The sequence below is a fragment of the Anomaloglossus baeobatrachus genome, chromosome 9 (assembly GCF_048569485.1).
Source record: "Anomaloglossus baeobatrachus isolate aAnoBae1 chromosome 9, aAnoBae1.hap1, whole genome shotgun sequence".
Classification (NCBI taxonomy): Eukaryota; Metazoa; Chordata; class Amphibia; order Anura; family Aromobatidae; genus Anomaloglossus; species Anomaloglossus baeobatrachus.
Window position 1 is genome coordinate 38,642,599 of NC_134361.1, and position 25,411 is coordinate 38,668,009.

General features: G+C 48.5%; 1 protein-coding gene across 1 annotated transcript; it reads left to right on the forward strand.

Moving 5' to 3' along the window:
* The first annotated feature begins 5,384 nt into the window (after nt 1–5,384).
* Nucleotides 5,385–23,858, forward strand: LOC142251063 (cytochrome P450 2G1-like). The gene is made up of 9 exons (XM_075323565.1): nt 5,385–5,776; nt 10,763–10,925; nt 14,519–14,668; nt 15,031–15,191; nt 16,345–16,521; nt 16,840–16,981; nt 18,211–18,398; nt 19,804–19,945; nt 23,445–23,858. Exons 1-9 carry the CDS (start codon nt 5,597–5,599, stop codon nt 23,627–23,629), a joined length of 1,488 nt encoding a protein of 495 aa, XP_075179680.1. The 5' UTR covers nt 5,385–5,596; the 3' UTR covers nt 23,630–23,858.
* The last annotated feature ends 1,553 nt before the right edge of the window (nt 23,859–25,411 follow it).

Sequence of the window (25,411 nt, forward strand, 5' to 3'; positions counted from 1 at the left end):
CACGTCAGATTATCTACTACACTTGCAAACTTCAAACGGAACCTAAAGACTCATCTGTTCAGAAATGCCTATAACCTTGAATGACCTCACTGCCCCACCACCGTGCGGAGCTGCCGCCCCACCACCGTGCGGAGCTGCCGCCCCACCACCGTGCGGAGCTGCCGCCCCACCACCGTGCGGAGCTGCCGCCCCACCACCGTGCGGAGCTGCCGCCCCACCACCGTGCGGAGCTGCCGCCCCACCTACACCCCACCTACTGTCTCCTCCCCATAATCCTATAGAATGTAAGCCCGCAAGGGCAGGGCCCTCTTCCCTCTGTACTAGTCTGTCTACTGTAACTTGTACATGTATTTTGTATGTAACCCCCTTCTCATGTACAGCACCATGGAATCAATGGTGCTCTATAAATAAATAATAATAATAATAATAATAATGATACAGTGGAATAATATATTTTCAGTTGTGAACAGTGTTGGTGTATTGAAATCGGATCATACACCTGATTAATTATTGGATTGTTGAATGTTTAACATATTATCAGATGCTAATGGGGTTTTCCACTTTCAGAAAACCCCTTTCCAAATCCACAGACAGTTTATAAAAAAACAAACTTTTTTTTCTCACCCTCCCTGGTCCCAGTGCTGAGTGTCACAGGCTATATAAAAACAGGACAGGGGCCCCTATGCTGGCCCTCAGACTTGCAACCCTGTGCTGTCCCTTATCTCGGAGGTACGTTTGATGGAACCAGGTCCGAGCCACCAGCGTGATCCTAACTCCTATCTGGGCCCTGAACTTAGTCCTTCTCTCCCACACCCTCAGAGTGGGCCAGAAAACACAAACACAAAACTTCACAAAACAATACTGACAAGGGAGAACGGAAACTCGAACACACAGCACTCAAAACACACAGGAGAGACAATAAAAATAGAACACACAACAGGGAAACTCTCACACCACGCACGGATCACCATGAACAGGATTATCACCAATACCGAGATCACTGGAGAAAAAGCTGAAGCTATGATCGGCACATACAGGAAGGAAGCCGTGCTTTAATTATGGAGGAGACTGCTGCACTTGGCAAACAGCAACCTGAACATTTAGGTCCTGCTCACCAGTCTGCAGGAATTAACTCCTGCAGAGCTGAAGACCAGTAAACCTGAACCAGCCGATGCCCTGCTCTGGCTGAACAATCCAAAAGCCTCAGGTTCAGGTTGCTTGTCTGACTCAGTAGTGTGAACAGAATCTGACGCCACCAACCTTAGGCCAGTGTTGTCACAGGGTATGTAATGACAGAACAGGGACTCCAAGGACTCGAGACCCTTTGCTGTCCCTTATCTCCTCTGCATTACCCTGTAATACCCGCCTGCAGTGCGTGATCTAATATCTCTGGCTGTTCAGCTTCAGGAGATGTCACAAGAAAAGGAGCTCAGTGCAATAATGTATATGTCAAGTAATTGTCAGCAGTGGATTTTGATGATTTGCATAATGAAGTGTAGCGCCAGCGTCCTTGCAGGGATGCCAACTTACCACCCCGGCCGGGTCCCGTTGTCCCCTGATGCTGCGCAACTTCCCACATGTTCTCCTGCCTTCCTCTCCTCCTGGGCTCTGTACATGCTGAACAGGGTTCCTGGGAGGGCACCTAAGATATGTGCGCGCACACCAACCCTCCTCTTAAAGGGCTGACTCATCATTTCCTGGAAACGCCTCTCAGCAAATGTGTCGCCCTGGACAAGCCAGGGGACACAGGTCACAACACCACATACACCCCCAGCCCCAGCAGTTTCACAGCAGACATCCCCAGTGAAACTTGATTCCTTTCCTCGGGCTCAGACTGACACACCAGGTGGGTGGAGTCAGGAGATGGAGACGCCCACCCTGGAGTGAGCTGGCCTGAGGCAGGAAACAAGGGAGAGAGAAGTTCAGGAGTGAAGGAGAGAGGAAGTCTGCAGAGAGGCAGACGCAGACTGGGGCCTAGGTTGGAGCCTAGGGCCCCTGTGCAGAAAGTCAGGCAGACGGTAGTGGCCGTCTGCAGGGAGCCGGGGAGCCAGTTGGTGGAACCGCAGGTAGCCGGGGCTGGGCGGTGGCCCCCCGGTACTGAATCGGGGAGCCAGCTGGAAACCGGAGAGCAGGAAGAGTGTGCACGGAGGCGAAGGAAAGGACTTACACTAACAACCTGGGGTCAGGGGAAAAACACCGCAGCCGCCTGTGGGACCCGTCCATCCAGCCGTTTGTTTCAGCAAAGACTCTGTGTGCTTCATTGGGCTGAGTGAGTACCACCGTGCCGTGCGGCACAGCGCTGCCCCTGCGCCCCTGCACCTCCACAGGCCCCATACCCGCCTGTCCACCATCCCAACCCCATCACTGGGCCCCGAGATCACCAACCCCTACCCACGGAGGGGCAACACAACAACTGGCTGCTCCACACCATCACTCCCGGGATCCCCAGCCAGAGCAGCGGTGGTGTACATTCAATCACCACAACCGTGGGTGGCGTCACGGACAATAAACTATCCCCAAATCCCAATCCCTTTTCACTCACGGGCGAGGAGCGCCGCTCGAGTCCCTGGGATCCGGCCCATCGCTCGAGCCACCGAGCAGCGGCAGGCCGCAGCAGCCGCTGCAGCCGGACCCGAGCAGTGGGAGAGCGCGGCGTCCCCTCCTCCGCCCGCGACAACTTGGCGTCACGAACAGGAGCTTACCGCTCTGCCGTTGGGTAGAGGTGCGCCTTGTGACCGCCGGAGGTGTCCGGCCGAAAATTTTGTAAAACCGCCATCTTGGGCGCGAAAATTTCCTGCTCGAGCGTCTTCCTCGAGCAGGCAAGGCGCGAAAGTGGAGCCCCTCCCTCTGAAGAAGGAAGTGCTAAAAAGAGACTAAGGGGGACGGGATGGCGTCACGCCGCATGTGAACCGCGGCTGTGGAAGCAGGGACGCCAGGACTCTGCCAGCATTTGGTTCCTGGAAGAGGCCGCCGCAGTGATGCACCGACCCGTTACCCCTGTTACCGGTAGCGGAGCCTGCAGCGTCTGTGGGGGAGGACCCAGACCTGGGGTCCCCAGGCCTCACCTTTGTCACCGCCCTGCCACCGGCCCCGGCAGTCCGCCCGGCCGCGACGGAGATGACGATGGCTCCGGCAGTCCGCCCGGCCGCAACGGCAGCGAAGTAGCGGTCCCGTTGACCAATCTGGAGCCGTTCCTGGACTGGGGTCAAGGGGTGCTGCCCACTTTCTAGGGGCAGCACCAAGGCTAGGTTATTTGGGTGGGTGACTGAAGGACCCGTTGCCGTTATTAAAAGTGTTTAATGTTTTATATGCCTCCCGTTGTGGGATGATGTTAGTATCCTTGTATTGTTTTTTTTTTCCTTATCTTCTGCAGTTTAAAATAAAAATAAAACCGGTGATGGACGGGCAGCCCGAGGACGGTCTGCATTTTGCTAAGGGGGAATGTGTCGCCCTGGACAAGCCAGGGGACACAGGTCACAACACCACATACACCCCCACCCCCAGCAGTTCACAGCAGACATCCCCAAAGTGACCTGCTTTCTGCCTCGGGCTCAGACTGACACACCAGGTGGGCGGAGTCAGGAGATGGAGACGCCCACCCTGGAGTGAGCTGGCCTGAGGCAGGAAACAAGGGAGAGAGAAGTTCAGGAGTGAAGGAGAGAGGAAGTCTGCAGAGAGGCAGACGCAGACTGGGGCCTAGGTTGGAGTCTAGGGCCCCTGTGCAGAAAGTCAGGCAGACGGTAGCGGCCGTCTGCAGGGAGCCGGGGAACCAGTTGGTAGAACCGCAGGTAGCCGGGGCTGGGCAGTGGCCCCCCGGTACTGAATCGGGGAGCCAGCTGGAAACCGGAGAGCAGGAAGAGTGTGCACGGAGGCGAAGGAAAGGACTTACACTAACAACCTGGGGTCAGGGGAAAAACACCGCAGCCACCTGTGGGACCCGTCCATCCAGCCGTTTGTTTCAGCAAAGACTCTGTGTGCTTCATTGGGCTGAGTGAGTACCACCGTGCCGTGCGGCACAGCGCTGCCCCTGCGCCCCTGCACCTCCACAGGCCCCATACCCGCCTGTCCACCATCCCAACCCCATCACTGGGCCCCGAGATCACCAACCCCTACCCACGGAGGGGCAACACAACTGGCTGCTCCACACCATCACTCCCGGGATCCCCAGCCAGAGCAGCGGTGGTGTACATTCAATCACCACAACCGTGGGTGGCGTCACGGACAATAAACTATCCCCAAATCCCAATCCCCTTTCACTCACGGGCGAGGAGCGCCGCTCGAGTCCCCGGGATCCGGCCCATCGCTCGAGCCACCGAGCAGCAGCAGGACGCAGCAGCCGCGGCAGCCGGACCCGAGCAGTGGGAGAACGCGGCGTCCCCTCCTCCGCCCGCGACACATATGGCTGAGAAGCACTATGTATTTAAGGCACCCTCCCATTGGGGGAGGTGCCTGCACAACACCTTGATTTAGTCAGTGTCCTGTCTGTCTAGCTAGTTGTCAGGTCCTGTTATCCCTGTGTCCGTTACCCTGTACCTGCCTTCCCATACCTGGCTGTCCCTGCCATGCCCACCAGTCCTGTGTGTACTTGCCTGTTCCCGCCTGTCCAGCCTGACTTAGTGACCCCACCTGTACCCGTCTATTCCTGATTCTGTCACCTGCCCTGAGGGTCAGCTGCCACAGTCCCGGTCTCTGCCCTGGCAGTGGTACCTGGCGTCCACCCCATGGTGGGTGCTTAGTTAAGCTCATACCACTAAAGTGTAATCCCCTGTGGTGTAGTGGGTCCACTAATCCTGCTTGCTGCCTCTACACCGGTCGTGAGCGTTACACCAAGTGCATTCAGGGTGCCATAAAATTGCTCAGACAAGCATGAATAACCTCACGACGGGTAAGTGTGATGATTTCTTGGTGCATATACTCGATACTGAATAAATCAAGATGTTATGAAAATTCCGATTCTATTTTTTCGGCATTTTCCTGTCACTAACATGTCTATCCTTCCTATAGTTTTCATAACCATTTCCATAGGTACACCGCCTCCAGGAAAGCAGGGGTTTTGCTCATTCTTTAGATAATCAGTTGAAAGTAGTCGAATATCATCCCGTATGAATTTACCTTCACTCTCTTTCCACCTCTTCTGATGTTTACGATAGATAGCACTCATATTTTGGCTGGGATTTAGGAAATTTCAAGGCTATATTTGATTTTTGTAAATGTCCTCAGTAATAAGCAAATCTGTGAAGTGCAGGAGGATCCAACTGCATCTTCCCCCCATCGGAGAGTCTGCTGAGAGAGGGGTGGGTGTCATGTCTGATCTCCAGAGTTCTGCCCATACAGTGAGCACCGAGTGCGTAAATGTAGAACAATACAGCTCGAACTCTGCAATTTACACTCGCCCAACCTGTTCTCACTGATTACATGTAGGAACATCGCCCCGTACCTGACCCAATATAAACACACAGATCAAAAAAGGTCTGTGGAGCCTCTGTTAGGAGTCTCGACATGGAAAAATAGCCAGATATCCCTCCGAGAAGGACCTAGCCAAGGAGTAAACACACAGGACACAGTTCAGAACAAACTGTAGACCCCGGGGCTCAGGATGGCTCTGAACATCGCAGCTACGCTTCTCCTGGCTACTGGGGTCACTCTTCTCATCTATCTCATTAAATGGTGGGGTCGGGTCAAACAGAAGAACCTGCCCCCAGGACCTACACCTCTGCCCTTCTTGGGGAATATCTTTCAAATCAGCAACACGGAGCTACCACAGTCATTAGTTAAGGTAAGATTACATAATATACGACAAACTCTACCTGCTGTTAAATTGTCTGAAAACACACGCACACGGTGATATAAACTATGTACATTTTTATTTCTTCGTTTCTATTTATGTTCACGAAAAAGAAAAGTGGGGGCAGGTGATTTTAACTTTTGTGTATGTGCCGTGTACATGTCACAAGGAGATTTTTGGTGGCGCCATGATCTGTGGAAGCTACAGATTCTGGCACTCTGCCCGCTAACTTCTCTGGGGACTGTGATCAGCATAGGGAGATACATGCGTGGACACACAGGCAAGAGTCAATTTCTGCTGGGCTGCCTGTTAGTCTGTTTGATCACATGCTGTGGGGGAGCCAATCATGTTCATTCCTGTCTTATATATGCTAGCTGGGCTATTTCATTAATGCCAGCTATAGTTTACCTATTTTGGTCTGGTGAGGTGTTGTGATCCAGACTTAGTGGTGGTTGTTGTGTATTATTACTGTGAGCAGTTGTGGTGTATTTTTGTTGCTGCCTTTCTGCTCTTGCTTTTCTCCCTAGTCTCTTACTGTTTGTTCCTGTAGGTTTGCAGTGTAAATGAGTTTTGGTTTAACCCTGTCTATCTTAATCTGAGCTACAATCACACTCCTGCCCCTTCCTTCCCTGAGATTAGATCTAGTTAGGAGACTAGCCAGGCATGGGACTCGGACATCACCACCATTAGGGGTAACCCTGAGGTTAGGGATAGCCTATGGACCCTAGCATAAGGGACAACATAGGTGCCCTCTGCTTATTGCTATCCTGTAGTCACATCGTGACAGTACATGCGCGTGGTGCTCTATCTCAATGCTGAAAAAATTGATTTGTTTAGAAAAATGTTTTCTTTTTTTATCATTTGCATATCATTAAAATGTGTAGCAATTCAGTGTTGTTTATGACGCGCCGACAGGGTCTGGGGTTACTTGTTACCAGGCCGCGGTTCTGCTTCTGGGATGCCATAGTGGCCAGGCCCGGTTCAGTGACCCCGGCAGTGTCAATAAATGGGGGAAATGATTGTGGAAGGTATAGTTCTTCGTGACGCCACCTGTGGTGTGCGGCTATTATTGGAGCCGCCGCTGCGGCAAGTCTTCTCTGGGGCATATGATAATGCAGCTCAGATGGTACAGCTCTCCTCAGGCAGAGCTCAGGCCCCAGGGAGGATGTTGGGAGTAGTAGTCGCCTATGGCGCAGAGACGCGATGATGGGATGGCCGGCAGTGATGGGACGACACAGAGGGTGCAGTGAAAGTTCTTTACTCACTGAGGTTACACCGCCTCAATGTTACGGGCTCCAGCTGATCCCAGATAGTTCGGTCAAGGCCGGTGTTTCCTTCTGTGTGTCCTTTCTAGTGGTTCTCTCTCCACCTCAGCTTCTGGGCCGTGGAACAGGTCACGGGTGCCTGCTGCACTCCCTGTGAACCCTGGGATCCCCCTTCTTCCTAAGAACCTGGGTCGAGCCTCCAGCTCCGGACCACGGGCTACTTTCTATTTTGTGTTCTTTTCCTGACGTCTCTTCCTGGTGCCTTCTCGACCCCCTTCCTGGATGCCGACGTGGCGCAAACTAAACTTCTGAGTGAGATGGCTCCTAACTTCCCCCTGAAGATGTCCTGCCTCCCGAGTTGCTGGACTAGTGGGCAGGAGGTCCTATACCTTGTGATGGCCACCTCCAGCACCTACCCTGGCCCAGTCCCAGTGAAAAAGCTCTCGTGCTATGTGTTGGATGAGTTATGGTGGCTTACCGGTGATGACCTCCTCCGTATCTGAGATAAATACTGCTCCCCGAATGAGGTGCAGTACCCTGTGGTGCCTGAAGCCGCAGGAGCGCCACATTCATACTTCTACAACTTTTTTTCTTGGTGTTACAATTTCAATATTGAGCAGTAAATAAACACTTCTTTTGGAGTTTTCATCCTCAGCAGGAGAGAAAGGAAAAGTCAAGGAATTGTGGATAACACAGGATGAGTAGACATGTAAATGATGGAAAAATGGAAACAACATTTTCAATACATCTCCATTTATTCAATACGCAGTATCATCTCCATGCAGAGAAATATTCGTACTTACAGCCTTGGTTGTCCTCAATGAGGTTGTTAATGGTCATCTGAGGAATGTTCTGCTGAACTGAATGCACTTGGGTAAATCATCAAGAGCCACTGCTGACAGCTCCTTTTGTAATTGCCAATTAATGACATCCCAGATGGGCTCGATGGAATATAAATCTGTAGATTCTACAGGCCTCGAAAGCACATTTAGTCCAGACTAGCTGCAAAAGAAATTTGAGCTGAGTTGGACCCATGGCATTAACAAAGTGTCCAGCCGCTTGTCACAGGTGTGTCACGTGTGACAGGCAGCTATGTGGTTTCTGGCCATCCAAAGTCACAACGTTTGGCTGCGCAAAATGGTCCCTAACTTTCCATTGTTCCTTCATCTCTCTCCCTTTTGGACTTAGCAGGAGCTCGATTTCCACCCAGCTGTTGATTCAGTATTCCTTTGCTTTTTAAATACACCTTCCTTCCTTTGGACTGGTGCTGGTGATATTTTCAGTTCCTTCTAGCCATGGTTGCAAGCAGGTGGCTTCTAATCCTCTGTGATATTGTTGCTGAACTTCTACCTGATTCATCTAATGATAAATAGTTCATGCATTTTCCCCCCGTATGTCCTCCTTGTATCGTCTATAGTGGTTAGTGGGGTTGACAAAAAGCTCATCCCATTCGTTCCCTATTTAGGATCCAGCACTAGAGATACCTAGGGTTAGATATCAAGCTCAGCGCATAGGTGCAGAACCTATCTAGATTGGTGAGTGACCCCTGGAACCAGCACTAGGGATACCTAGGGTCAGGTATCCGGCTTGGTGCATAGGTGCAGAACCTATCTAGGGTGGTGAGGGACCTCAGAGACCAGCAGTAGGTTCAGTCAGGGGTCACCATCTTCCCTTTTAAACACAGAATTTCCCTTTCCTTCCTTTTCGCCATGCGCTTGGTACTTCCCCTTACCTAGCGTGACACCGCTGGAACCTTCACCAATAAGCTGTTATCTGTTGCAGTGGGTGTTCAATGTGGCTACAGCACCTCCGCAGGGGCAGTGAAGCATTACATGGTAGCATGTTAAATATATAGACTAATTGTAATACATGGACATATTGGGTCCTCCCAAGAGATGATATTTGTAGCTGCTCTCTCTTTAAAAAGAGTATTTTTTCATATCCCAACTTCTATGATCCAGAATACATTTTCCTAAGACTTGTGGGTAAAACGTTTTTGCACTATATACAGTCATATGAAAAAGTTTGGGCACCCCTATTAATGTTAACCTTTTTTCTTTATAACAATTTGGGTTTTTGCAGCAGCTATTTCAGTTTCATATATCTAATAACTGATGGACTGAGTAACATTTCTGGATTGAAATGAGGTTTATTGTACTAACAGAAAATGTGCAATCCGCATTTAAACAAAATTTGACCGGTGCAAAAGTATGGGCACCTCAACATAAAAGTGACATTAATATTTTGTAGATCCCCCTTTTGCAAAAATAACAGCCTCTAGTCACTTCCTGTAGCTTTTAATGAGTTCCTGGATCCTGGATGAAGGTATTTTTGACCATTCCTGTTTACAAAACAATTCCAGTTCAGTTAAGTTTGATGGTCGCCGAGCATGGACAGCCCGCTTCAAATCATCCCACAGATGTTCAATGATATTCAGGTCTGGGGACTGGGATGGCCATTCCAGAACATTGTAATTGTTCCTCTGCATGAATGCCTGAGTAGATTTGGAGCGGTGTTTTGGATCATTGTTTTGCTGAAATATCCATCCCCTGCGTAACTTCAACTTCGTCACTGATTCTTGCACATTATTGTCAAGAATATGGTGATACTGAGTTGAATCCATGCGACCCTCAACTTTAACAAGATTCCCGGTGCCGGCATTGGCCGCACAGCCCCAAAGCATGATGGAACCTCCACCAAATTTTACTGTGGGTAGCAAGTGCTTTTCTTGGAATGCCGTGTTTTTTTGCCTCCATGCATAATGCCTTTTTGTATGACCAAACAACTCAATCTTTGTTTCATCAACCTTTGTCCAAAATGTAACTGGCTTGTCCAAATGTGCTTTTGCATACATCAGGCGACTCTGTTTGTGGCGTGCTTGCAGAAACGGCTTCTTTCGCATCACTCTCCCATACAGCTTCTCCTTGTGCAACGTGCGCTGTATTGTTGACGGATGCACATTGACACCATCTGCAGCAAGATGATGCTGCAGGTCTTTGGAGGTGGTCTGTGGATTGTCCTTGACTGTTCTCACCATTCTTGTTCTCTGCCTTTCTGATATTTTTCTTGGCCTGCCTCTTCTGGGCTTAACAAGACCTGTACCTGTGTTCTTCCATTTCCTTACTATGTTCCTCACAGTGGAAACTGACAGTTTAAATCTTTGAGACAACTTTTTGTATCCTTCCACCTTGTTGAATAATCTTTGTTTTCAGATTATTTGAGAGTTGTTTTGAGGAGCCCATGATGCCATTCTTCATAGGAGATTCAAATAGGAGAACAACTTGCAAGTGGCCACCTTAAATACCTTTTCTCATGATTGGATACACCTGCCTATGAAGTTCAAAGCTCAATGAGGTTACAAAACCAATTTAGTGCTTTAGTAAGTCAGTAAAAATTAGTTAGGAGTGTTCAAATCAAGAAATTGATAAGGGTGCTCATACTTTTGCACCGCTCAAATTTTGTTTAAATGCGGATTGCACATTTTCTGTTACTGCTATTACTCAGTCAATCAGTTATTAGATATATGAAACTGAAATAGCTGTTGCAAAAACCCAAATAGTTATAAAGAAAAAAGGTTAACATTAATAGGGGTGCCCAAACTTTTTCATATGACTGTAGGAAGCCCAAGGAAACTGTTGCACACATTTCTAATACCCTCATGTGAAAATAGCCAAAGTGTTACATACATAATTATTTTTTAATCTCTCTCTAGCTGAGCCGGACATATGGACCCGTCTACACCATCTACTTAGCAAACTATCGGATGGTGGTACTGATTGGCTACGATGCCGTGAAGGAAGCCTTGGTAGATCACAGCGACGCATTCAGTGATAGAGGAGACACCGGATTTGGAGAGATTTTTTTAAAGGATTTTGGTAAGTCACTAAAGGAATATTTAATCAGAAAATGCCCAACTGTCTAATTTAGGTGTTCCTGTTACATGGATTGTTTAAAAAAAATTGTAGCCAATTTATTTTTTTCAATTCAATTGTAGAAACTATATGTGACATTAAAGTTAGAAAATGTTCTTAAATGATTCTTATATGAGGAATAAGAATCGTTTTAGAACGTTTTCGATTTTTATTTTTTTTACATGACTATACATTTTAACAGAGTTGTGTAGACTTTTCATAATCATGGTGGCTCGGTGGTCAGCACTGTATGGTGGCTCAGTGGTTAGCACTTCAGTCTTGCAGCGCTGGGCCCCAGGGTTCAAATCCCACCAAGGTCAACATCTGCAAGGAGTTTGTATGTCTCCCCGTGTATGTGTGGATTTCCTCCGGGTTCTCTGGTTTCCTCCCACACTCCAAAGACATACAGACAGGGAATTTAGATTGTGAGCCCCAATGAGGACAGTGTTGCTGATAGAAATGATGGTTCTATATAAATGACTACATACTATTGTAGCGCCAAACGGGGCAGGCGGTTAACCTACTCGTCGCCGGGCCGTTGACTGTCGTTGTCACAGATGGCTTAGCCCGGCTCCGTTGCCCTGAGGCGTACAGAAGATGGCTGGGGGAGAGATGATGATGTGGGTAGTAATGGGGATGAATGTTGTGACACCACCTGTGGTATGCAGCCAGGGAATTAGCCGCAGCTGCTGTCACTGTCCTCCGGGGCAGATGGTAATAGCAGCCTGGGGTGGTATCGCTCCCCACAGGTGGAGCAGGCCCCAGGGATGATGATGAGGGGAGTAGTAATGGTGGGCACCGAGAGGCGGTGGTGGGAATCAAGAGACAGAGTCTATGACTGCGGTTCCAAGTTGTTTACTAATTGTTTTTGCTGTGCCGCTTGCCCGGGTAATACTGGTCTCTTGCTGTGATGGGCTCCGCCGAACCCGAATCTTTTCAGAGGTCAGCCCGGTGTGGTGTTCAGTGGGTTTCCTCCCTTTTACACCTGTGGCGTTTGGATCCCCTTGGCATAGAGCTACTTGGGGACCCCAATTCGTCACGAGTTGTATTCTTGTCCCTTATCTGCAGGTGCCGCGGTTCTGCTGCGGGGTATGGTGTTTCCTAAGGCCCCGGATCCTATATGGCACTGTGCTTTAGGGCGCTGAGCGGAAAGAGAATCTTGAAACTTTCTCCCTCCAGGCAGATTCTGGAAAACCAACGTGGAGTATGATCTTCCCTAGGGTCCTGCCGCCCTGCGTAGCACCGACTCCGAGGGAGCAGATGCACTCTCCCTGCAGCAGCCATGTGAACTCTCCTCCTTCCCACCGGAGCACCCATGACACATGTCTGCTCCCTTCCTCTCCTGCTGGAGAACTCCCTAACTGTTGTGGTGGCCCTTGACTCCCCCTGCTGGCTATACCTCCCCTCATCCAGGTTCTTAGCTAGTGGGACTGGGGCTCCTGTTGGAGGGCATCCTGTAAATGAAACTCTGTATGCAACCCATTGATCACCCGACCCTAGCCCAGTTCCCAGTGGGAAACAGGGCAACCTATGGTGTATTTGAGGCCTCTGTCACACGTTCGTGCCTCCGGTACGTGTTTGGCAGTTTTTTCATGTACCTGAGGCACGTACACACATGGACATATGATTTCATAATGGTTTGGACACACATAAGTGTGACGCCCTGGCCGGGCCAGGTAGTCACAAATAGGGCCCCGCATTACACCTTTCCCTCACAGGTAACACACAGCCGACCATTAAACCCTAGTCACCCCCCCCAGAGCTAGACAGACACACCAGGGGGCGGAACCAGGCGGTTGGAAGACGCCCACTGAGGAGTTTAGACAGCCCAGGGGAGGGAATGCCAAGTACACAGTCAAGTTCAGAGCGTTCCGTTTTAGCGTTCAGCTGGAGTGGAGGTCAGGCCTGTGTGTCAGGCCTGAAGCTAACTGACCGGTACCAGGGTAGGAGCCCTGGTACCACTGGCTAGGAGGCAGACGGTGGTCTCCGTCTGCAGGAGATGGGAAGACGATTCGTCAGAACCGGGTGGTACCGGGACAGGGTCGTAGCCCGCCGGTATCTACACCGGGGACCCGACCGGAAACCGTGCACAAAGGGGGGTACTCGGACCCTGAAGCCAGGAACCAGAACCTACTGGAACTAGTTAATTAACTAATTGAGGCCAGGATTATAGTTCCTGTCCCACCCAAAGTCCTGAAAGAAGGCAACAGCCCAACGAGGGGGATAAAAGGCCACCACCACGGCTCAGAGATCCCACAGGCCAGCGTCTGCGGGCAAGGGCTCCTTAGGCCACAACCAGCCGGGGGCAGGCTCCTGAAGTTTCATGCGCAGGCAGTCCACAGTCTACACAGGTGCGGGAGAAAGACAGAGACCACCAGCCAGGTGGGGGAACCAGAACGCAGTCGGATGCGGGCACCGACCACCATCACCTTGGTTTACCAGAGACTCGTGTGTTTTCTAATAGTGAGTACACCAGCACCCAGCAGCCGCCCATCTGCCTGCACCAAACCTCCCCTACGGGTCCCGGGGCCACCATCCCTGCCCACGGAGGTGTTAACAACTTGCTGCACAACATCTCTCCCGGGTGCCCCGTAACTGCAGTGGTGGTGTCCAACCTCACCACATCCCGTTGGGTGGCGTCACGAACTCCGTACAGCCCACCCCGTACATATACGTCCTACATCCACCATCCCAATCCCCTTTTCATTTGAAGTGACCGCGAGACCCCCGGGTCCGGAGACCCTCGAGCCACCCACAGAAGGACCGGATCCGAGCAGCTCGGCTGCTGAGAGCGGGGTGGTACATAAGTATTTTGGAACGGAACGTGTGTCCGTTCCGTACTTACGTGTGTACGTGAACTCAACACGCCAACATGTCCATGTATTCTCCAGCAGCACGGGTGTCACAAGGCCCGCACCCATACCACACGGATGTAGTGTGGATGCGATCCCGTGTGACACGCGCCGGAGAACACGTGTCATTAATTTAAAATTAAAGAAAACACATACTCACCTCCACCAGCCCTGCAGAATCTTCTGCTGCAAACTGTTCCTGCTGGCCGCCACTCATTATGAGCGTGTTATGGAGGTGGGCATGCTGTCACGGGCGCTAATCCCCCCCGCCCCTCTGCTCGGCCGGAAGCAGCAACAGCGGGGAGTGGGCGGGGCTGGAGCCGAAGATCAGAACCCTGGACAGCAGCATCTACCACGTGAGTATGAAAATTACCGGTTCTCCGTGTGTTATCGCGGGTAGTACACGGAGAACACACGGAGAACACACGTGGACCGCACGTACCGGAGATACGTACTTACCACACGCAACACGCAGGGAAAATACGTGTCTCGCGGCATGTGCGTGATTTCCACGTGAGTGTGGCAGAGGCCTGAGTGTGTATGTGGTGACACCGGTACTGACCTCCTCCAGAACAAGGTTTAGCATTACACCTAAAATCAGGTGCAATACTCTGTGGCGACTGAAGCCTCAGGGGTGCAACACTATTATATATAATGTTTTTCTGTGCATAGCCACCCCCGTTAACTATTTGCTTGAACTTATAGGGATCTTTGCAAGCAGTGGTGACAGATGGAAAATCCTTCGCCGATTTTCTCTGACAACTCTCAGAAATTTTGGATTGGGAAAGAGAAGCATCGAAGAAAGAATCCAAGAAGAAGCCCGATGTCTCACTCAGAAATTCATGAAGGATAAAGGTACATGTAAATACAATGTCAAAAATATTCCTCACAATCCCAGGCCGGCCGTACATATCAAATGGATTTTGGCCAACAACCGTCAGTTGGCATTCCCTCATGAACATGCACAATCGGACTGGGCAAATAAAGGATTGTTCACATTGCCCGATCCTTTTTTCCCCAACATTTACGAAGGAATATCTGTCAGGCTGCCTCTATTCACAATGGCTGATCCACTAAAATTGATTTGTGCAGTCTTCATTAACATGAGATCACCATACATAGTGGACTACTTTCCATAGTCTATATATTTTTTTATTTTCTTCCGTATATGGTAGCGTTAAACCAATGACTGACGGCCTCTTTATATATACTTACAGACTCTCCAATTGACCCTCTATATATATTGAGATCCGCTGTTTCTAATGTCATTTGCTCCGTTGTGTTTGGTGAAAGATTCGACTACGAAGATCAAAAGTTCTTGACCCTCTTGTCTTATATTAATGATATTTTCGTATTGACAAACTCCCGTTCGGGGCAGGTAAATATTACAAAATGTCTATTCTAAAATATTTTACGGTGTAATTTAATTATCATGAAATTATAACAATTATAAGATTGAAATTCCCTATGCCAACTTCTACCCGCATGACTGGTGGATGTCAGAACTATCGGGCTCCCGTCAGAAGTGTCTGCATCCTTGGGACAAAAAATGGATCAGAAGATCCTCTCAATAATCTGTTAAAATATGGCAATTTTGTAGACAGTCTTGCTTTAAAGTGATCCTACTGTTTAGTGTCTACAGCTCCTGCACACACAGAGGGGTATAGCTTTATGAAGTGTAGAGGTAGCATCCCCCAATTCTTCAAAGTCTACTTACTAAATACATGTTAGTAAGAAGTAAGGGACAGATGGCCAAAAGAATGACTGACGGATACCACAGCATGTGGTTTATTTGTAGGCTCTAACCATGCAGTGTAACTTGAAAGAATTGGAATCAAAAGCAAATTAAAGAACCATTTTAAAGATTACTCAGCTTAATGAGGTTGTCCACTACATTAAGATTGATGGCCTATCCATAGGATAAGTCATTAATGTCTGATCGGCCAGGGTCCAACAACCCGGCGATCAACAGGAAGCCGGAAATGCTTAGTTCCAGAGCTGCTCCTGTCCTGCCTCCGGTAGGCCTCTGATGTCATGGTGGTGGGTCACGCCATCCGAGTGGTGAAGGATAGAAAATTTAAAACACCACGCTTTATTGAAAATCTTTAAAATATGCAAATAAAAAACAAATGTAGAGCTGGTATACACGTTTCAAGCTTTTGTAATCTCTTAATCATGACCAAATCATGATTAAGAGCTTACAAAAGCTCAACATGTGTAGACCGGCTCTACATTTGGTTTTTTATCTCCTCATTTTAAAGATTTTCAATAAAACATGATGAATTGAATTTTCGATCATGTCCCTTTCCAATTGCTGAATAACTTATTTTTTTAATTTGGCTACGTCCATCCAGGAAGTCGGACTAGGACTCATGCATTTCTGAAGTCGGTGAGCTGATGTATTTTTCCTTAAAACAAGACTTTTCTCCATCCATTATCATCTCATTTTTAACTTCAGATGAACTGAAACAATGAAAAAAAAAGTTTTGCAAAGAATAACCTTTGTTTTTATAATTTCTTTCCTTATCTAGCTCCTTACCATGTTCCCCACCATAATGTCCTACATTCCTGGTCCTCACCAGAGATTCTTCACAATATTTGCCAGCCTGAAACAACTGATTAATGAAATGGTAAAAACCCATCAAGACACCTTAGACGAGAACTGCCCTCGTGATTTCATAGATTGCTTCCTCAAAAAGATGGAAGAGGTGAGTGTGGATAATACTAAATTATCAGACTTTTGAGGGTCACATATTGGATGTATAGAACGTCCATAATAACCCATATGCAACCAGCTTTGAAAAAGTAGATTTGAAATTGATTATCAAATTAATTGCCTTTGTTTTGACTTCTATTTGGATTTCCAAGGGTGTGTTCACGGTGACTTTCTTATCTTGCTAAGTTTTTGGATTGGAAACTCTATAAACACCACAACGCTTGGTTGGAGAGCTTTTTCTTCAAAAATTTAGCAAAAAAAAAAAGTCAGCGTGAACATACCCAAAGTATAGACAGTATTTTTTTTTTAGGAAAAAAATAATCCAGACACGGAATTTCATCAGGAAAATCTCCAGGCCACGATCATAGATTTGTTCATTGCTGGAACAGAGACGACAAGTATGACGCTGAGATATGGTTTTCTCATATTCTTGAAATATCCAGAAATACAAGGTGATTATGTTACTTAATTTTGCTAATATGTTTTTACATTATATAAGACGCTCCCCGGGTCCAAAATTTTGTCTCATCGAAAGATACATGGATTAAAAATAGTGGTGTAATGTCCATCTCACAGAGGAGTGCGGAACTATTCATTGAGGGATGCAGTAACAGGTAGTAAGCTAGGTGGCACTAGGGATAATAGAAACTGAGTGAAGTCAGGCAGGCCGGGTCAGAAGCGAGAGGACGTGGAGAAACTCAGGGAGTAGACAGCAGTGAGGTAGTGAAACAAGCCAAGTTTCAGGTAACCAGGAGAGTACGTACAAACACAAGGGACAGGTAAAGAGTAGTCAGAAGGGAAACCAAAGTCAGGAGGCAGAATGAAACGGAAAAGTCAGGGGGAGCAGGCAGAGACAAGTCAGAGTTCAGTCTGGGCTCGATTACCAAGATCAATCGCTGTAACCAGGAGCCGGGTGCTTACCTCAACTTAACCAGAGAATACGACTGGCGCCGCTCCGGGCATGAACACTCCCAGATAAAGCACAGCAATTGCCCAGAAGTGGCACGTGTGAGGAAGCCCCACTCACCGCCCGCGAATGACCAAATGCAGGGAACAGCTTGTCACAGGGCAAAGAATAACATGATTGTCGCACACAGGAGGATACAACAGAAGGTCCCAGCATAGGAGCTGACCTGCAAGTCAGGGTCATGACAAGTGGTTGAGTTCTTGTAACTTTTTCCCTTAGTATTCACCAAGTCAATTAATGTGACATGAAACAGATTCATACCAAAATGGTTGCTGCATTCCCTGCCTCAGGTTTTATAGAGACTATGATAGAGTGTGTTATACTATGTGATGGCTGAAAAGCAGTATTGGAAACTCCAAGGTCATCTGACCCCTCTGTGCCTGCTATATTCTGTAAAACGGCCATGAACATTTTTGGCACTTCTCCTGAAACAAATCGTAGATTGTTCGAATTTTCCAGGACTTGCAAATTGCATGAAAGCCAACTCAAATTTACTATCTTTACTTCACATGCCCGTACTAATATAAGTTTTTATGAATATTATTTATGTATTATCTGTGCTTTTTATGTGATTATATGACAAAATATGAATATCTTATCTAGAATATCTGATGTCTTGGTCTTGTGTTGATGGCATTTTCCCACTACTAGTTTTTGGTTGTAAAATAGCATAATACCAAAAATATGTTCTTTGTTCCATTTTGGAAATATCAGAGAAGATCCAGAAAGAGATTGATAATGTAATAGGCAAAGATCGCTGCCCATCAATAGAAGACAGGAGTAACATGCCATATACAGACGCCACAATCCATGAGATCCAGAGATTTGGTGATATCATCCCTATAGGAGTGCTCCATGCAGCCAGCAAGGACACAATCTTCAGAGGATATCACATCCCTAAGGTACTATATGTTCGTCTTATTCACCACACCATTTTTTTCTGTTTGACATCAGTTTAACAATGTGTGTGACACTGAAAATTTTCGGCTGTATTCACCCTCTATTTTAAGGACCTTGCTCTTCCCTTCCTATTCTGCAACTGTCCAAATCTTGGTCTTCATTTTTTGAGACATTGGGTTATAAAGAGTTGATACACATGGCACTTCTGGGGTGGTGCACAAGTAGGGCCCAAAACCGTCTCAAGTAGATGAAGAAACTTGGCACTCAAGATCAATGTGGATAGTGTTTTTTATTCTGAAGAACTTGTAGGACCAGCACAAGCACAGACGTTTCGGTCAAAAGACCTTCATCAGTGTGCGTGCAGTGGGTCCTCAGAATGTATAGTAACAAGCCAAGTGGCATAGCTGGGTATGACGTGGTGTCCACCACTTACTATGTGGGTTAAAAGGAGGCTTGGCGAGTATGACCTTGACTTCCTTAGCTTTCTATTTGTTCCTTTCTTCTAAGATTATAAACCAAGCTGAACATTCTGTAATTATTTCCCTTTTAACTATTACTCTAGTCTAAAGGGGGCTTTACACGGTAGCGATATCGCTAGCAATTTGTAGCGATAGCGAGCGTGTAAGTACCCGCCCCTGTCGTGCATGCGATTGTTTGTGATCGCTGCCGTAGCGAACATTATCGCTACGCAGCGTCACACATACTTACCTGGTCGGCGGACCAGGTAGGGACGTTCGGCATCACAGCGACGTCACCGCAACGTCACACAGCGGCCGGCCAATCAAAGCGGAGTGGCGGAGCTGAGCGTGATGTAAACATCCCGCCCACCTCTTCCTTCCGCATTGGGGCCGGCGGCAGGTAAGGAGACGTTCCTCGCTCCTGCGGTGTCACACATAGCGATGTGTGCTGCCGCATGAGCGATGAATCACAACGCTAAACAACCCTTACCGATTTTTGAGTTTGGGACGACCTCTCCATGGTGAACGATTTTCACCATTTTTGAGGTCGCCTAAGGTCGCTGGTAAGTATCACACACTGCGATATCGTTAATGACGCCGGATGTGCGTCACTAACAACTTGACCCCGACGATCAAACATTAACGATATCGTAGCGTGTAAAGCCCCCTTTACGTTATTTTCTTGAGAATCTTAACCAATCCAGTAGACAAGTATGACTTTGACTGTCTTAGCTCATCAGCTTCCCTATGAACCATATCTGTTATAACTATTACTCAACTATTTATACAGTAACTAATCATTGTACCTCAAAAACACCAAAGATGTCCTATGTGGAAAATGTTGTGTTGATCGTCTTAATGTCATGGTTCTTCCATTCAGCTAATATCTAGTTCTCATTTTTCACACTTAAGTTTTCTAAATCTATATATTTTATACATTTTCTTCCAGAGAAGCTTAGTGCTTCCAGTTCTGACCTCTGTCCTAAAAGACCCCAAATATTTCAAAACCCCAGAGGAGTTTGATCCTGGACACTTCCTTAACGAGAAAGGCAACTTTCAGAAAAGTGATGCATTTATGCCCTTCTCTACAGGTAAGAAATAATTTTTCATTTTGGAGACAAAAAAGATTTATAAATCATGACCGAATTTAAGCTTAAAATTATCTGGAGTTTAGAATATGAAATTATCCTACTTTGAGATGCTTGGTAGATATAGGCGGGAAGGAAGACCAAAAACATGGCTTCACATGCCTTTGTCATTACAAACACACAATATTTGTAATACTGCAACCATAAAACTCTGAAAGACATGGTAAAGAACCACGCCAGTGTTTTTTTTTTATTCCACCTCTGGAGTGGTACTTTAAATCTAAGGGGTACTTTGCATGTTGTGACATCGCTACTGCGATATCGTCGGGATCAAATCGAAAGTGACACACATCCGGTGCCAGTAACAATGTCACAACGTGTAAAGCCTAGATGCGCCGATAAACGATCGCAAAAGCGTCGTAAATCGGCGATCAGTGTAGCGTCGGTCTTTCCATAATGTCGGTACAATGTTGTTCCTCGTTTCTGCGGCAGCACACATCGCTGTGTGTGAAGCCGCAGGAGCGAGGAACATCTCCTTACCTGCCTCCACCGCCAATGCGGAAGGAAGGAGGTGGGCGGGATGTTTACATCCCGCTCATCTCCGCCCCTCCACTTCTATTGGCCGCCTGCCGTGTGACGTCGCTGTGACGCCGCACGACCCGCCCCCTTAGGAAGGAGGCGGATCGCCGGCCAGAGTGACGTCGCAGGGCGGGTAAGTGCGTGTGAAGCTGCCGTAGCGATAATGTTCGCTACAGCAGCTATCACACAATATCGCAGCTGCGACGGGGCGGGGACTATCGTGCTCGGCATTGCTAGCATCGGCTAGCAATGTCGCAGCGTGCAAAGTACCCCTAAGTCCCCTGATCCCTGTTTTATACTTATACACCTTCTGGTGTCTTTATCTTCTTACGTTGCCGAAAGGTCAGTTTCAGAACATGTTTGACTTACCGGCAGCTCCAGTGTTTCATGGAGGGCACTGGAGGTCAGAAATCAATTCAAGTCTAGGAGAGCCTTGTTCTGGCCTTGTCCTGGCTCTCATAGACTTGGATTGAAACCTTGTGATGTAACATCTGACTTGCGGCCAGTCAGAAGTTACAGGCTCAAGATAGCGCCTTGGACTTTGAGCGGCACTTTTAATAGGTGAAGACGCCGGAAGGCGAGTATAAGATCGGGGGCAGAGGCCTTAGATTTAAAGCACCACTCCAGCGGTGAAAGAAAAATAAATGCTAGAGTGGTGTTTTAATTAGTTATGGCTGGAGACTGAGCATATCCAATATTTGTGCAAATTTTACAAGTCTCAACTTTTGTTCTTTAATGAGAGGTTCTTAATTGACATCATGATTGATAGGACAAAAAAGTGAAAGGTCCCTATACACAATAGATGAAAGTCAACCAAACTCACTGATTTCGGGGACACCAGATGACCATCTGTTGTATATAAAGGCTTCTTGCTTCTTCACCAATAGATGATATTAAAGGCATGTAGGATCAGAGAGTTGGGATTTGAATGTGCAATCCTTTTTTTTGTCTAGAAGACATAAGCCTCCTCCAGGGATGTCCTCCTCCAGGGAGGGATAAGCCTCCTCCAGGGATGTCTGGCCGTGCTTCTCACCTTTCTCTCCACTGAAAACATGTGAATGCTAAACCAAACAAAGTGGTCGTGTACATGGGGAAATCGGGAGAGTATGGACTATCCTCTGGTAGCATAATACAGATGTTTCATATATTCTTTGATTGTAGGCCTTATAATTGTAACGGTTGGCATAGGGGCTGCCATAGGACATGGAGAGGAGACACAGGGAGCCGACAGGAGAAAGGTCGTAAGACAAGCCGGAGGTCGGGTAACCAGGAGAGAAAGTAGGAACACAAGGGGCAGACAATAGAGTAGTCAGGAGAGAAAGTCAGGGACAGGAGATAGACAGGAACAGAGGGGAGCAGACAGAGGCAAGTCAGGAGCTCAGTCTAGGGTCGAGTACTAAGATCAGTCACTATACCAGTGTTACGGGCGGAGGAGGGGACACTGCGCTCTCCCACTGCTCGGGTCCGGCCACTGCTGCTGCAGCTGCTGCTGCTCGGTGGTGGCTCGAGCGGTGGGCCGGATCCCGGGGACTCGAGCGGCGCTCCTCGCCCGTGAGTGAAAAGGGGATTTGATTGGATGGTGGGGATTTGGTTATTATCCGTGACGCCACCCACGGTTGTGGTGAAGTTGTTGACACCACCGCTGCTCTGGACGGGGATCCCGGTAGCGGTGACAGGGAGCAGCTTTGATGTTAGTTCTCCTCTCCATGGGTAGGGGGTTGGTTGTCCCAGGGCCCGGTGATGGGGTAGGGATGGATGGCAGGCGGGTTACGGGGCCTGGTGAGGTGCAGGGTCGCGGGGGCAGCGCTGTGCCGCACGGCACGGTGGTACTCACTCAGCCAATGATGAGGACACAGTTCTCGGTAAAACACACGGCTGGATGGACGGGTCCCACAGATGGCTGCAGTGTTGTTTCTCCCGGCAGGTTGATGGTGACTGCCTTTCCCTGCGCCTGTGTACTGTAAACGGTTCCAATGGGTTCCCACCGGTAACCCGCTCCCCAGCTTGGATGGTTGCCGAAGGAGCCCCTTTTGCCCGCAGGCTCTGGCCCTGGGAACTTTAGCCTTGGCGGTGACTGTGTTTCCCTCTCTCAGTTGGACTGTTGCCTTCTGACGGGACTTGGCTGCTGGGAAACACAGGAGGTTCCCTTCGCTAACGGATTTGGCAAATTCACGGTGACTCCTAGCCTTGCTGGGGTCCGTAAGCCCCTGCCGGATGGTGCTGACTTCTCTTTGCGTACCGGTCCGGTACCGCCGGGCCACCGCCCATCCACGGTCCTTACGGTAGACTCCGATAGGCCACTCCTGCAGACGGTCACCACCGTCTGCCAACCTTGCTGATCCGTCCGGGCCACACACCCGGACCAACTTCAGTCTGCTCTACTACCACTTTTTCTTCCTTCCACTTTCACTTCCAAACTCTGTCTGCTTTTCCCGCCTCCAGGACTGTGAACTCCTCGGTGGGTGGGGCCAACCGCCTGGCCCACCCCCTTGGTGTGAACCTCAGCCCCTGGAGGAAGGCAACAAGGGTTTTTGTCTGACTTCGGTGTGCCTGACCGGGAGTGGGGGGTGTGTAAGTGTTGTTCTCTGTGGCCCCTGGCTTGTCCAGGGCGCCACACCAGGAGACAGACGCTTGCAGAAACAGAGCCAGAAAATAATACAACTGGCAGAGTTCTGGAGGAGCATGCTCAGTAAAGAAGCCTGAGCAATTATCCAGAAGGTGGAACAGTTGAGTAACCAGCACCTCCCAGAACCAACCTGGACTCCAGTATAGTGACCAAGCTGCTAGATCTGCAAGTGCCGCGGAGCATCTCAGAGAACCGTGACACTGCTCTTATGTAAACTTACATGTTTTTTTTTTTTATTGAAAATATTTTTTTCGACACCATACTACCTCTTATTGTACACTTATTCTGTTTTTACAGGCAAACGCATGTGTATGGGAGAAGGTCTGGCTCGCATGGAGCTCTTCCTCTTTCTGACCTCTATACTTCAGAAATTCACCTTGGAGCCCACCGTAGACAGAAAAACCCTGAGTATAAGACCCGAACCCAACACCAATGCTTCCCGACCCCAGTCATACCAGATGAAGGTCATCCCTCGTTTCTGAGCCGAAGTTGAGATTCTTTTACAATGGAAACCTAGAAGCTCCAGAACTTAGAAATAAGAAATATCTAATATTGGAAAGATACCAACTAATAAAATACTACAAACACCTATTTGTACAAAAAAACATATAAAACATTTTTTTATTGTATTTTTAGTGTTTTTATGCCACTACAGTATTCTATACAACATAATATAATTTTCAACATCTGTTGTAGTCTTATGTTAATAAAAACATTGTAATATCATCTTTTTGAGTTTTACTACTATTTATTTTATTGAGGCTAGTGGGATATTTGCTTTTTTTTTATAATACAGTTGCTTAACTTATCTTATGATCATATCTGTATTTAGTCTGGAATTATGGTAAACAACATGAGAAAGGTAAAAACTGTAGAGACAAGGAGCGCAAAGAGGGTCTTATCCGACATACAGTGACACCATAAGCAAAATATGCTCTCCTACAGCTGTGTAAGACGCAACCCCTGAAAAGCTTAGAATCGGCTTCAGCAGCCCCTCATGTAATCAGCATCTCAGATTGGAAAGGAAGGGGTTAATCCTGTGCCGCCAATGGGAGGAAGACAGAAGAGATCTATCCTGGATTGTGGTTTATTAGTCAACGTGTTTGGGAGTGCTCAGACACCTTCATCAGGACAGTCACATTCAATGAGACAGCAGACAGCACCGTTTCACCCTACAGTAGGGCTTTATTAAGCTTGATAAAGCCCTACTGTAGGGTGAAACATTGCTGTCTGCTGTCTGGATGAAATAAATATCCTTTTGAAGATCACCCCTGAGATGCTGTCTTTCAATATATTATATGCTGATTGTGTCGCGGGCGGAGGAGGGGACGCTGCGCTCACCCACTGCTCGGGTCCGGCTACTGCTGCTGCTCGGTGGTGGCTCGAGCGGTGGGCCGGATCCCGGGGACTCGAGCGGTGTTCCTCGCCCGTGAGTGAAAGGGGGCGGTTTGGTTTAGGGATATTGTCCGTGACGCCACCCACGGTTGTGGTGAGATTGGTGACACCACCGCTGCTCTGGACGGGGATCCCGGGAGCGATGACAGGGAGCAGCTTGGATGTTTGTTCTCCCCTCCGTGGGTAGGGGGTTGGTTGTCCCGGGGCCCGGTGAGGGGTAGGGATGGATGGCAGGTGGGTTATGGGGCCTGGTGAGGGGCAGGGTCGCGGGGGCATCGCTGTGCCGCACAGCACGGTGGTACTCACTCAGCCAATGACGAATGCAAAGTCTCCGGTAAAACAAACGGCTGGATGGACGGGTCCCACAGACGGCTGCGGTGTTTCTCCTCCCGGCAGGTTGATGGTGACTGCCTTAACCTGCACCTCTGTAGTGTGTACGATTCCAATGGGTTCCCACCGGTAACCCGCTCCCCAGCTTGGATGGAGGCTGAAGGAGCCCCTTTTGCCCGCAGGCTCTGGCCCTGGGAACTTTAGCCTTGGTGGTGACTGTGTTTCCCTCTACGGTTTGAGCTGTCGCCTTCAATCGAGTCTTGACTGCTGGGAAACCCCGGAGGTTCCCTTCGCTAACGGATTTGACAAATTCAACGGCGACTCCTAGCCTTGTCGGGGTCCGTAAGCCCTGCCGGATGGTGCTGGCTTCTCTTTGTTCACCGGTCCGATACCGCCGGGCCACCGCCCGTCCACGGTCCTTACGGCTCACTCTAATCGTCCTCTCCTGCAGACGGTCACCACCGTCTGCCAACCTTGCTGTACTGTCCGGGTCACACACCCGAACCGCCTTCAGTCTGCTCCTCTACCACTTTACTTCC

Bases quoted from the DNA above. Each gene is read 5' to 3' on its own strand.
- LOC142251063 (XM_075323565.1), top strand. From the start codon at position 5,597: ATGGCTCTGAACATCGCAGCTACGCTTCTCCTGGCTACTGGGGTCACT. The intron at 16,982-18,210 runs GTGATTATGTTA...TGGAAATATCAG, and splicing joins GAAATATCCAGAAATACAAG to AGAAGATCCAGAAAGAGATT. The intron at 18,399-19,803 runs GTACTATATGTT...ATTTTCTTCCAG, and splicing joins GAGGATATCACATCCCTAAG to AGAAGCTTAGTGCTTCCAGT.